Here is a 14,231-nt window from a genome sequence, read left to right as displayed (position 1 = left end):
GCCCCGGAGGAGGGGTTCATTACTGCCTTCTGTTGGCCAGTTCCGTAGCGGGTTGGTGAGAAAGTGAGCAAGCAAGGAAGTGTGTGTTAAGTTAGAGAAAAATGAACCAGGAAGGAGAATACTGTCAGTGTGGACAGGGCAGTCCAGGAACACTCGTGATTAGGAGGCACATGTGTTCTTTTTGAACAGGTGATTTTCAGAGGTGTTGCAAAGAGGGAAGAGCAGCACTAGTGTTAGTTAAGTGTGGCAGGGCAAGGAGAGGCAACAGGAGCAGGAGAGCACCGCAGTGCGTCAGCCACACACTTCCAACCTGAGATGTACCTGGAAGGCCAGTTGATAAGTGAAGGTGTATCCCCTTCGGAATCTTTCTGCAGAAACCACTCATGCGTGGGCTTCCCTGTACTGCCATGCACAAGAAACGAAACTTTAGCACACTGCTAGTTCAAATGGCAATGCCCACGCCCACATCATTTTACTGTAAGCAACACCCGAAGGTAGCTTTTAGGTAATAGATATTTTAGAAGCAGGCTTCTAAAAAGACATTAAGTACAAGGTACTTTCGAGTTTAAATTCACTTCTTGGAAATTTTTTTTTTTTTTTTGGTCATTTGACTCTCTACAAAAAAAAAAACAAGAAGGGAAAGTAAATAAATCCAAGGCCACCAGAAAAAAAAAATGGGTTTTAGTCACAGAAGAGTCTGTTACAGTCACGCTGTGTTTCCACTTGTGAGAAGTTGGAAATAAAATTTATGGCGACTTAACGTCCATAAGTTTCATAGAGGTACACAGATAAACAGACAATTCTAAAAATTGTCCATGTGAAAGGATACATGCCAAACAAAGGAAGTAAATAAAAAGAAACTTGGTGAGAGTGAATCTCTTTTATATATTTACCTTTCTTTTTTTTTTTTTTTATCAGTTACAAATGTCAATTTGCAACCTGGGTCACTCAGACAAAGGTCTACTTAACTCCTATTAGGTACAAAGTGCAGCAGCATGGAGAGGGTTCATGCTCACCAGGAACAAGTCCCATATCCCTTAGGAAAGCATCTGGCTTACACATTTGTCCCTCAACTCAATCAGACCCAATGCAGGCTGGAATGTGCCGGAGTCCTTAAGACCAGGCTGAGATGCTTCTGATAAAAGCAACAGGCAAGGAAAATCTGTTGATGTAAAGTAGCCACGGGGGAACAACACACTACAGACTGTATCTTCTTATTAACGATTTACAAGGGAAACACAGAGAGCCACTGCTGAATCCGTGCAGTGACCACGGTGTAGCCAAATGGCTGTTATTCCTGCCTCAACCTCCCCAGTTCTAGGATTACAGGCATGAACCAGCACAGCACAAACCATAAGTGATGGTTCATGCAGTGCCAGGGATTGAACCTGGGGCATCATGCATATCAGACAAGCACTCTACCCACTGAGCTACATTCTCCAGACTTAAGATTCACTTGGGAGCCTCAGGAGTGAGCCTCAATTCTGTTGTACAGAGGCCACCTCCACCGGGAGAGGACAGTGCAGGGTCCAGAGGAAGAAGAAGGAAGCAGAAACCCCAGGTGACTGGATGGGCTTTTCAAGTGTGATTGGCCAGTGGAGAACTGGGTTCCCAGGAAGTAGAATTCCCCCTCTGTAGCTAGCTAGAGCTACCCAGTGAGACCCTGCTGCAAAAGTAAAGGAAAACAAGTAAACAAAACCTCTGTGGCAGCACCCTCACGAAGGCAGCTGATTCCAGAAGGGTGGGATTCTAGTGCGTCATTCAGTTCACTCACTAGTGAGAGTCCTGTGTGGGAGACTGTGGCTCTGAACACCAGTGTGGTTTCAGTGATGGCCAAAACCCTAGACACGGTTTATACTGAAATCTCACATGCACACATTGGCTGCTATATATTACAGGCTGACATTTTAGGAAACACATTCATACTTAACTCAACGGAACTGCCACTTGCCAGTAAAGATACAATGAACTGAAGAAAGGAACAAGTTAACCACGTATCAGCAGCCAAAGTTGGTGGGTAAGGCTGAACCACAGATATCTGGTATAGTAAGACATGAGCATCGCTCCCGCATAACAGAACGAATCTGTGAGGAACGACAGGACACTCCTCCTTCGAAAACAGATCTGAGACCTGCTTACAATGCTCTGCCCTGTACACACACACACACACACACACACACACACACACACACACACTGTTATGTTGCTGAATTCACAAGCAGCATTTCTCAAGAACAGTGTGTGTGTGTGTGTGTCTGACATACATTTATTAAGCTTCTGGTATATACAGGATACAAAGCCAGATTAGCTCTGAAAAATAACAAAGACAAGCCAGGCCATCAAAATCTTACCACGGCAGGTAAAAGAGTACGGCTGTAATCCCAGCACTACAGAGAAAGACATAGGTAGATGTCCGTAAGAGTTTAGCTCATCTCTATAGACTAGCCTGATCTGTATAGGGAGTTTCAGAGCAGCCAGAGCTATAAAGTGTTATCCTGTCTCAGGGAAGGGGGTACGATTTACTTGTGCCCAGGTGCCCAAGACTGGCCCTTTTCAGGCCATAATCCACCAAGGGCAACGGTTCTAAGGTCAGGTGTCAGCCCTGCTCTCCATGGCATCTTCACTGTCAGGTTCCAGCCACTCAGGACACAGTCTGGGAGGAGCAGGGCTGGGGAAGGACTAAAGTGTAACGATGAAGAGGTAACAAACTAGGTGTGTCTAGAGAGTTGGCTCTCAGATCAGGGTGTCCAGCTGAGTTTCATTCTCCTCCCTTTAGTCATATGACATGCTGAGAATCCACAGGCCCACAGCAGCTGGGGACCCCGGGTAGAGAGTGTCTGTGTTTCCCCTCACAGAATAACGATTATGTGCTTCTGTCTGCCTGTCTCTCAACAGGGAAATAAAAGATGCATAGAGGATTGAACAAGAGTTTGAAGTTGCATAAAGGGTTAAGCAAGAGTTCGGGATTCAGGACTTTGGTAGAAGAAGGTGCTCATATTTTGTAAGCCTGACTAATCCACAAGATTACCCGGCACACTATACCCAGCAACAATAATACAGTATTGTTGGTTAAAAAGTACTGACACTTTTGTATCTACACTCACCCTTGCTGAATTCACCCAGGAACAGGAACAGGAACAGCCTTCTCCAGATGATGCCAAACTTGCACTTCCGAGGGTTTGAAAGCATCCGAAAAGTGGGGCTGGGCCTGCCTTATGTCCCCCATTTCCTTAGAATGTGTACTCTTCACAATAAAATGTACGACAGTTCCCAGGCATGTGCTAGGATGAGCTAAGGCCCCTACACCAGCCATCCCTCTATCCAACATTTAACTTAAAAGCCTTCTCATTTTATGCAATAATAAATAATTCCCAAACAAATTCATCACATAGGTAAATACTGCCCTAAAACTGTTATCAAGAGCATTTTTCACACAAGAACGTGACAGCAAACAGTTGCCATAGGAAAATCTGAGATTAGGGTCTTCATTGCTTAGATGGATGTGTGTTTTTCTAAGTTGGCATCTGTTGGGTTTCTTTGCTCTCTATGCGAAACATCTGGAGGGGGCTAGCTGGCAACTCAGCACAGCAGGTAAAGGCGCTTGCTACCAAACTTGCTGACCTGAGTTTGATCACCAAGACCCATATGATGGAAGGAGAAAACGGACTCCAGCAGGCTGTCCTTTGCCTTTTACAAGCACAACAGGTCACAGTACAAACCCACATGTTCGCATATGAACATGGACAAAATAAATGAGATGTAATAACAATAATACGTTCAGGATTTCCTTTTACAGAACTAGCTAAATTAAGCACTGCACTCCACTATGAAATGTGTGCCTCAAGGCAAGGCACCCCTCTACAAAATACGTGGGAATGGGTCCCTCCGTTTCTCAGCATTTAAGTCCCAATGCTGAACAAAGGCCCTGAAAACACCTCTTTGGACTTACAGACTCTGATTATCTTAGCAGCTGGTAGCTAAGCATCTGAGCCTGCATCACACTCCACCCAGGATGACGGGCACGGGGCCTACAGGACTTCAGCACTTAGAATGCCTGCCTCAGGCTCATCACTGCCGCGTCAGAGGGCGTGGGTGTGTACACTGTGCCCCAGGGAAACCAACCAGGGATGCTCCCAACACGTCCTCAAAATGAACGCAATAAACAGATGTCCACGTGTGTGTGTGTTCATACAGATGTACACATATCTGTGTGTTACGTGCATTTTTTTTCCCCCAGAATAAATTTGCTTGACTCCAGGTTCTCAGCCCTTCTCATGTCACCCACAAAGCCGTTGCTTGTTCGAACTGAAAAGGGTGTTTAGGAATCTACCCAGACATTCAGCCTGACCCTTTAAGCCAGGTATTTAAGCAAGCAGCGTTTTAACATGAATAACAATTTTTTTTTCAACATAAGTTTAGAAACAAACACTAATTCTCTCCTGTTATCTGACTCCTGGGGTTTATATTTGACTTCTTTAATTTTCCCACACAGGAACTATTGCTGTGTTTGGCTGGTCCTTTTATCCAGGGCTATCTCTCATGTGGCTCTCCTTACTACATATATATATATATACAGTACATACATATATACATTTACACATATATACATACATTCACAATATATATGTAAGTGTACATACATACATATATGTATGAATATATATATATGTTGTATGTGTGTTTGTGTGTGTGTGTGTAGCGATGCCTTACTGGACCTTCAGTATTTATCAGTTAGACTCTACACCATTAACAGAGATTCCACTCCTGCTACTGTGTCTCTTCCTGCCTTGCGCTTCTAGGCATCAACCACCAAACGCATCCCCTCAAAACTGAAGTCTTAGGCATAACCACAAAGCAAACAATAGGATAAATTAGGTTGGGTCAGAAACATAGAAAGATTTTGGGGCTTCTGTGTAAAGTGTCCCCACGACACCTGTTAGTTTGCTTGAAAGAGAACTTAAGGCAGTGAAAAAGGAGAGGGGAGACGGAGGACTTGGAGACCACTTCTAGCTCTGGTAGGACCTGCTGGGATACTGCAGAGATTACAAAATATCTCTGCAGTGGATGGAGGCCCGCAGGGACATCTGTGACAGCCAAGGAAGAACAGGTGCTGGGTGCTTACCTGGCTCGGGCCTCTGTGGGCAGTGGCAGGTCACCAGGGTAGCTTGGGGAGGCTGGCTGCTGTAGTGGTGAGCTAGGTATCTGCTTTGGGGATCTTGGCACTTCCGGAAAGGAAGTACCTCGCTCAGAAAAGAAGGCAGGGGAACCATCTTCGGCCATGGGTGTCTCTTGGGCTCTTCTCTTGTTCTCCACATTGAGCAGCCGCTCGTGGTCTGACACACGGGGGCTTCCTACGGGAGCACAGTCCTGGGACTCCACCACGCTGGTCCTAGGCCCTGGCTCAGTCCTGGAGTGCTGGGAACTGGTATCCTTGCTCTGTTCTTCCTGCCTGTCACTTTTTCCTCGTCTCTCAGCTGCATCCAGATCCTTCCGAGACTTGGTGTATCGAGACAAGTATTCAGAGTCGACTTCAGGGTCTAGAGTTAGCCCATACTTTTCTGCTAGCTGCCGTCTCCTCTCTGCTTTATACCTTGCGATCCTTTCTGCTTTGGACTCTAGGCTGTGGCTGTCCATGGAGCCGGAACTATGGATGCCCGAGGTTTCTGTGCAGTATTTAGATGGAGTTTGCTTTTCTAGGGAAGACGCAGGAGTGTCTTCCTCTTCATTGGATCGTCCTACAAGAAGAGCACAGGATAGAACACAGGAGGCCAGGCAGAGCCCTCCACGCTGCCCTGCCCTCACAGAGTGCCCAGTCTGAAGGCCCTGCATCACATAGGTTCACTGTCAGAAAGAGCCTGGGGTCTTCCAGGAAAAGTGCAAAAGCAGAGAGCCACACGTTCTCAGACCCAGCACTCCCAGGGGCCTCCCGCCTTGCTCAGCATTTATTCCCCTTTATTGTTATGCTCTGGTTTTGAGTTTATCATCTCACACAGGGTCAAAGGCCAAGTTCAGGTTCTTCTGGAAAAGACAGCAGACATCTGACTTTCTGTGATTGAACAAGAGATGGGCTGTGGTTTCAGACTACCCAGTGTGGTAGCTGCTCTTATAGCTGTGGCTTTTCCCACTTGCCCACACACATGCAAACACACACACACATCAAAACATTGAATATTTATGAGAACATTTGAGACCTTTAAGTCACTTGCTAGGCTGTGAAATTAATTTCTACACTGCTCTAAGTAATACTGACTCATTCACCACTTGGAGATTTCTTCAACTGTTCCTCTTCAGTCCACTTGAATGAAGTACATGCCTGCGCTTTCAAGTTTCCCATGACTTCTTCTGACTTGTAATGAGACTAACTAGAATTTACTTTGGGGTGTGTATGAAATGGAAAGAGGAATGGGTTCTTTCTTTATCTCTTGGCTAACTCAGTTCCCAATATCTTATTAAATAATTCTTTCTGGGTTGGACATGTCTATAATACAGCACATGGCCGAAGCAAGAAAAGAGCAAGTTTAATCCAGCCTTGGCTACATAACTTATGCCTAAAAAAAAAAAAACCCTCTCTTACTCACTACATCTGATGTTTAAGTTATGTGTTGTATGGATAAAAACATACACGCAGATGTTTGTTTCTGGGTTAAGATCCTGGTAGATTTATCTATTCTTGGCTCTTCATGTAGCGCCCTATCAAAAACCACAGATGCTATCAAACTGTAGCATCGTGCCATGAGATCTCCAGCCCCCTCTGAAGAGGAGACTGGTAAACAGTGGCTGAAGGAAGCACCTCAGGGCCTGATCCTAGGGCTGAGCCAGGAAGCTCAGCACTGAGAGTACTGTGCTCTCTGAGGTCAGGTGTGGCGACCAATGTCCATAGCTGTGACTGGGCGCGATGAAGGAAAAGCCAAGTCATGCTCAGCATGTTGAAAATCAATATGCAATACATTTACACAGATGAAAATGGAAGGCCTTGCTGCGTGAATCCTGAGATACTAACCGCAATCATCCAGAGCCTAGCTTTCTCTTCGCGTTTCCTGTTCATGTACATTTCCTGGGCATTTAGTGTAACCTATGATGCACATATCTCAATCCTTCCTTTACAGACAGACAGCTGCCAAGTTTCTGACAGCAGATTCTGGGCTGAGTCATGAGGGTATTTGGAGAGGTGGGCACGTACCCCTGATGAGTCCCTGTCTAGAGAGGTCTGATGGCCAGAATACTTAAGAAGCTGTAATATACATGTGCTGTGGTTGGATATGATGGTTAACACTCATCACCACCCTGACTGGATTGAGAGTCATTTCCAGAGAGGTTTAACCTAGAGGATAACACCGACCCTGATATGGGTGGTACCACCAAAGAGGCTGAGATCCCTCACCGAACAAAAAGCTGAAAAAGAACAAAGTCAGGGGAGCAGCACCAGCTCCCATCCCCCGACTCCAGACTGTGGGTGTATGTGACCAGCTTCCTCCCTCCCTAACCCCAATGCCAGGCCTTCACTGTGGAGATGGTCCCCTCAAACTGTGAGCCAACATAAGCTTTTCCTTCCTGGCACGGCTTTGGTATTTTCCACTGGGGTATCAGCTTCTCCTTCTCCAGCACCAAAGGACCATGAGGGTCATGCTGTGGCCCGGCAAGCGCCTGGCAGGGTCACTACTCACCAGTGTGAGGGCTGGCGGGGTCTGTGGCACGCATGTATCTGGGAGTATCTTCCTCCAGCAGCCGATGAGTCACCAACCCTGGGCAGCTCTGCAACAGGATGGGCTGGGGATCATTCTCGATTCCTTCCAGGCGCCTGGCAATTCTTTCTTTTCTGCACGGCAGACCAAGGGAAAGAAAGCACAGCGTGGGCAGAAGAGCCAACACTGCCGTGGTAAACGCCTCCCCCCACCAGCGGCCCGCCGCAACTTCGTTACCTTTTCATTTCTAAAAAGTCTTTCCTTTTTGGTTCGAAGATTTTTCTTAATTCTGCAACTACAGCACAGCAGAAAAAGAACGAAAAACGGTGTACTGGTTAGTGGCTCTGAGTCGGTTTCATTCATTCACTCGTGCTGCGACATAACCACACTGGACTCAAGTGCCTGCTCTCTGCTCCCGCATGACACTGCCAGCTTCCTGCTCTCCTGGAGTTTGTTCAGGTAGGAGGGGAGGCACTAAATAAGTAGATGTGCACACAGCCCCCTCCCCTTCTCCCTCTCCCACTCTGGGCTAGCAGGCAAACTCACAGAGGTGAAAACAGTGAGTCAGGGTCACAGAATTGCTTAGCTTGCAATAAATACCTCTTTAGCAAGGCGGGGTTTTGTTTGTTTGTTTGTTTGCAAAGAATATGCCATGGGCTCCCGGCGGGCCACGGGCAAGCTCCTATAAGTGGCACACACAGCCACTCCTACTTCATCCTGCCATTTAGCGTGTAAGCATCTGTTAGCTCCTGAGTGTGTTCTCTTTCACCACAGTTGGGATCAAGTCCCGAGCCTCTGCTGAGGCTTCACCCGAAGGAAGTGGTGACATTTGCTTCTAGGAGGGGGATAGAATCCTCCTAGAGTCACTGGAGACCCAGGAAGAGTGCTTTGCTGTGACCGAGGGTTCTAGCAGGACACTGACTACGGGGCAGACCTAGATGACAAGCAACCGCTTCTTTGGAAAGATGGCCAGTGTTGGCAGAGAATGGCTCTTAACTTGTCTCCATCTTCACTGCATCAATTCTTAAGAGCACCTAAAGGCATGGAGTTAGCAGAAAAAGAGGGAGGGGCCCATGGGACAGAAGGAGGAGCTATCAGGACAAGGGGAAAAGTTGGCAGGACAGGGTGGGGGTGGGGAGGAAGGAGTTAGCAGGAAAGGAGAGAGTGATAGTTTACAGCCAATATTTTGAAAGGCTGACTCATAGGAGACATGCTATGAAGGGACAATAAAGACATGACATTTCACAAGGGCTGGGCCTAAGCCACCCCCACACAAGTAGCAGATGTGTAGCTTCGTCATCATGTGGGTCCCCTAATGATTGGCGTAGGGGCTGTCTGACTGTGCTGCCTGCCTTTGGATCCCTTTCCCCTAGCTGGGCTGCCTTGTCAGGCCTCAGAGGGAGAGGATGCTTTTAGTCCTGCTCTGACTTGATGTGCCAGGGTGGCTTGGTACCCATGGGGGGAGCTTCCCTTCAAGAAGAGGAGGAGGAAATAGAGAGGGGTTTGTGTGCTAGTAGGACTGAGAAGAGAGGAGGGAGGGGCCTGCAACCAAACTGTAACGTGATTAAATAAATTAATGAAAAGAAAGAGACTGAGAGAGGCACTAAAAAAAAGGACATGACATTTAATTAATTAGCAACAACTGTTGCTCTGCTAGGGACTGAACCCATGGCTTCCTGCATGCTCGTCAAATTACCCTAGCCCAAAGTGACCGCTTGAGTTTCTGTTGTTGCTTTTCAGTGGCCATTTTAACAAAAGAGTCAAAACCGCACAGAGATGAATGTGATTTTTCACACCGGCCTTTGTGCTCAGAGACTGAAGCCTGCTGCTTATTTTTAAGTGGCATCTGCCTGAAAGCTCTTGCTGCTGGGGATGGAGGCACGGCTCAGCAGCTAAGAGCACTGCCGCTCTTGCAGAGGACCCAGGTTCTATTCCCAGCACCCACATGGAGGCGCACGACCTTCAGTAAGCCCAGCTCCTGTGATCCTGACGCCCTCATCTGACCTCTGCATGCTTGGGGCACACGTGCACACACATACATGCAGAATAATCAGTGATAGCCCCAACCCTAAGCCTTTAAATTCTTTAAACAGTTTTTGTGTGACTTCAGACTTAGAAGTCTCCAAGGCACACTTCCTGACACGCTAACTAACATTTTACTATTTTATTCCTTTTACCTTTCTGGGGATACTTTCATTATACCCTCAAACCATTTAAGAGTAAGCCAGAGTATACCTCTGCATCCTAAGATCCTTCAACTCAAATTCCCCAGAAACACCTGATAAACGTGTGTCCTAAGGTTAGAGCCAACATCCATGATTCAGTTCATGATGTTGTGAATGCTGTGCCGTAACCGAAGCCCCAAATGGTGCAGGTTCCAACTTATCTTCCAACTAGCCAACTTATCTTGCAGATATTAGAGACCACAATTGGCCTAATTTCTACAGAGGGAACTCTTCTATTTGTTTTCAAATACATTCAGATGTTGATGAAGCTAAGTTATCCATTTTACAGCTGCTGCCATGGGCTATTCTGAGTGGTCCTTTTGCATCCTTGAGTCTTTTGCCATTTCTGGCAAGAGTTTGTGGGTCAGTTTCACAGAAGGCCTTTAAGGGAACTTCGGAGCGTGCTCTCACATTCATGCGCCTATTTGCCAAGCATTCTTTGTAAAAAGAATATTAACACCAATGATCAGGATAATTTGGTCACCAAGCGCTGTTCTTGGGAAATGCGGTTAGTTCTTTAACCATGTCTAAGAGTTCTGGAAGGACAGGGTTGAAATTAGCCATCCAACTCAAGTATAGCAGGAGCTTCGATAGAGACATCAGCAGTAGGGTATCCCTAGGGCTTCCTTCCTCCCTGTCATGTGACAGCCTGAGAGAACAGGCCAGACTGGAGGTGCTCTAAACACTGGTTTGACTTCCAAAGGGGTCAACACAAAGCCAGGCAGCTCCCTGCTTTCTAGTGCCTGGCTCTGGTACTCAGCTGTGTTCTCAAAGCACCAGCACAGTCCTTAGTCTCTGCACACAGTTAGGCTCCACATCGCCTAACTCTCAGTGTGGCACATTGACCATCTCTTGCTGTGCCTAACCTATAAATTAAACTAGATCATATGCAAGCATGCACAGGCAAGTGTGTCAGCACTCTCCTAGGTTCAGACACCTGCTGGGAACCTTGGGGCACATTTATCCCAGATTTTTTTTGGGGGGGGGGATGCTACAAAGCTAACCTTTCTTCATATGAAATCTTATCTATCTTTTTGTAACTCTCCACGCTGCTTCTCTGCTACAGTACACAGTGAAGCACATATTTCGCCTGACCACTGTCTGGGTCCTGAAACACTGCAGCACGGCCCTGCTCCGGCCTCCCTCGCAGGCCAGGCTCTGTAGCCTTTTCAGGTGTCCATCCTCAGGAGACCGTCTGGACAGATCATCTGCTCCGTGTGCCTTGTGCCTTTGAAACTGGATTTGGTTTCTATTAAAAGAAAATGTCTTCTGATCTAATTTCTTTTAAACTTTTTCTCCCTTTGAGCAGATTAAAATAAAATAATAATAATGAAAAAGCCTGTCCTTCCCCCAGCCTGCTTTTTCTAGGGAAGAGCTCTGTAGCTCTGTTCAGGTGCAGACGTTTTGGATCCAAGAACTCCTTCCCCAAGCTACTGTTGGGGAAATATTGACCAGGCAACATTTGCATCCTGTCATAGGCAGAAGCAAAGGAACCCAGTTCTGAGCAGGCACACGGAGCTCTCTGCGTGTGCACCCATTGCCAGTGGAAAGAGTAACCCAGAAAAGGTGATGGATGATGCCACTCAGGTGGCTCAGTGGGTGAGGATTCAACTCCCAAGGCCCACACGGTTAATCACATGGTTAAAGGAAAGAACTAAATTCACTTACACAGAGCTGTCCCTTGACTTCCAAATGCATTCTCTGGAACATATGTGCTGATACATATGCACACAAATGCAATAAAATATTTTAAAATTCAAAAGATGACTAGGATATAGGCTCCCTCAGCTCTGTGTTGCCTACAAAAAGTCAGGCCAGGTATGCCTTTAGTCACAGCACTTGGGAGGCAAAGGCAGGCAGATCTCTGTGAGTTCAAGGGCAGCCAGGGCTGAGAGAAAGAGAAAGAGAGAGCAAAAGAAAGAGAGAAAGGAAGGAAGGAAGGAAGGAAAAAAGGAAGAAAAGAAAGAAATGAGGAAGAGAGAGAGAGAAAGAAAGAAGAGAAAGAGAAAGAGAGAAAGAGAAAGCGAGAGAGAGAAAGAGAGAGCAAAAGATAACGAAAGGAAGAATGGAAAGAAAGAGAAAGAAAGAAAGAAAGAAAGGAAGAAGAAAGAAAGAAAGAAGGAAAGAAGGAAGAGAGAGAAAGAAAGAGAGAGAAAGAGAATGGAAGGAAGGAAAGAAAGAGAGAGAAAGAGAATGGAAGGAAGGAAAAAAGAAAGAAAGAGAGAGAGAGGAAGGAAGGAAGGAAGGAAGGAAGGAAGGAAGGAAGGAAGGAAGGAAGGAAGGAAATTTCATGAGCTCTTGCATAAGTCTCCTAGTTGGGAAGAAGCAGAGGTAAAGCAGGCAGAACCGGGGGTAGGGTCAGGGGAAGGGAAGTAGGCAGATGGACAGTAATGGGAGCTTAGGACACCAGCTGCCTTCAGGGAAAGTTCATTTCAATTTAAAAATTGTTTTATTTCATATTTTTCTCTTTTTGGGGGGAGGGGAGTTGATACAGGGTTTCTCTGTGTAGCCTTGGCTGTTCTGGACACACTTTGTAGACCAGGGTGGCCTCGAATTCACAGAGATCCCACCTGCCTCTGCCTCCCCGAGTGCTGGGATTACAGGGGTGCACCACCACGCCCAGCTTATTTCATATTTTCCATATAATACAGTTTGATCATGTCTCTCCCTCCCCCAACCTTCCTAGCTCCTCCTCACTTCCCTACCCTCCCAACTGTATGCTCTTTCTCTCTCTTTTTTTAAAGCATATGAATGTTTTGGTCAAATGCATGTGTGTGTACCACGTTGATGCCTGGTGCCTGCTGGGTCCTCGAAACTGGAATCATGTGGGTGTGAGCCACCACATGGGTGCTGAGAACCTAACCCAGGCCCTCTGCCAGACTAGTGCTGCCAACTACTGCGCAGGCATCTCTCTAGAGCCCTAACAATTGGGTTTTTTTTGTTGTTGCTGTTTTGTTTTTTTCTAGAGGTAGAATTTATGTTTCCCCTCCTGGCTCCCTCACAAACCCTGGCATTACAGCTTCAGCCACCAAGCTTTGCTTGCATGGTGCTGGGCATCAAAGCCAGGTCTCCTGCATGCAAGGCAAGCACCCCACCAACTGAGCTGCAGTCCCCGTCCCCTGTTAATGGGAGAACAAGGACCCTGTGCGCTTTCCTCTTCGTTTAGCCTCCAGTAGCAGCCGGAGGGAAGAATAAGCAGAAGAACAAGGTGCAAAATTCAGGAAAGGCCCCTAATAATCTAGTGCTCCAAGGAGGAAGGACGAGACATGGAGGAAACCACGGGCTGGAGGCTAGTGAGCATCCTTCAGCAAGTGTCCCGGAGAGCTGCACCTGGTGCTGGCAGGCCATTTAGAGAAGCTCTTACCTTTAGGGAGGGCAGCTAAACACTTGGCATCAAGGCCTCTCCGGAGGCTGGCAGGCTCTTCCTTCTCGTCAAAGGGAAACTCTTTCTGAAAGCTAAAAGTTAGCCCATTAATGCAGTCTTGAATTAGATGCAGACTGAATACTGCATGGCAAACACTAAGCACAAAACCCACAGTGCCATCACAACTAAGTATGTGTTTTTTACTGGTGACTTTCTTCATTTGTTTACATTTGTCTTAATATGATAATTTGTGCATGTGTGTGCAAGTATGTAATTACGCCAGCATTAACAGCAGCATGGTGTGTGTGTGTGTGGTGGAGAACACACTGATGAACCTGTGAGTTCTATTTCTTTATTCGGCCTGGCAATACCCTCTTGATCCCAGAATAGTGGAGTATGTTGGGCTAGCCCACCCAACCATCCTAGGCTCCACACAGTTTCTTCCTCAGAAGGTAAGCAACATAAATTAAGGTAGTCTTAAATTATATTAGTATAAAAGTATTTAAGGCTTTTTCCAGTCTGAAGTTATATTAGTATCACACATGCCTTCAAATCACCAAACAACAGGACAGGCAAAAGGGAGGAATGGCCCATGAAGACTTGTAAATACAAGAGGAAGCGAAAGAGAGACTAATAAAGGAATGGAGCACATCCTATCACATATACTGACCCTAATTTGAGCCTCGGTCCCCATTATCTCCACAAGACTCCATGTACACACAACTTAGAGGCATCTAAATGGCCAGTAACTGGCCCACCCACTTTGCGGTGGTTGCTGTGCCTTGAATATTTCCACCAGGGCTGGGTTCTTGCTAATCACCAAAAGGTAGATGAGAAGGTGAAACCCCATTGCCTCATAATTTGGGCTTTCTTTGCTGGTGTGTTTCTTGTATGCACACAGACCCTTATGCCGGTGGCACCTTTTAAACTTGGCGTTCTCCCAGGTAGGCCACTATAGTC

The 14,231-nt window shown here is 46.6% G+C and overlaps 1 protein-coding gene across 4 annotated transcripts in view; it reads right to left on the bottom strand.

The window, feature by feature from the left end:
- The window catches only part of Svil (supervillin), a 141,002-nt gene that overhangs the window by 59,765 nt on the left and 67,006 nt on the right, over nt 1-14,231 (bottom strand). For 3 of the 4 annotated variants that reach the window (XM_055629195.1, XM_055629196.1, XM_055629193.1), the window contains exons 3-7: nt 13,272-13,363; nt 7,920-7,977; nt 7,665-7,816; nt 5,123-5,735; nt 322-402 (exon numbers count right to left, since the gene is read on the bottom strand). In XM_055629195.1, the coding sequence (XP_055485170.1) occupies nt 322-402; nt 5,123-5,735; nt 7,665-7,816; nt 7,920-7,927 (854 nt within the window). In that variant the 5' untranslated portion in view covers nt 7,928-7,977; nt 13,272-13,363. The remainder of the gene's footprint in view (nt 1-321; nt 403-5,122; nt 5,736-7,664; nt 7,817-7,919; nt 7,978-13,271; nt 13,364-14,231) is intronic. The other variant, XM_055629194.1, reaches the window with a different exon arrangement.

Source organism: Psammomys obesus, unplaced genomic scaffold (assembly GCF_907164565.1).
Source record: "Psammomys obesus unplaced genomic scaffold, mPsaObe1.curated_primary_1811, whole genome shotgun sequence".
NCBI lineage: Eukaryota > Metazoa > Chordata > Mammalia > Rodentia > Muridae > Psammomys > Psammomys obesus.
The sequence above is the reverse complement of the archived record's forward strand: the minus strand, read 5'-3'. Positions and strand labels throughout refer to the sequence as shown.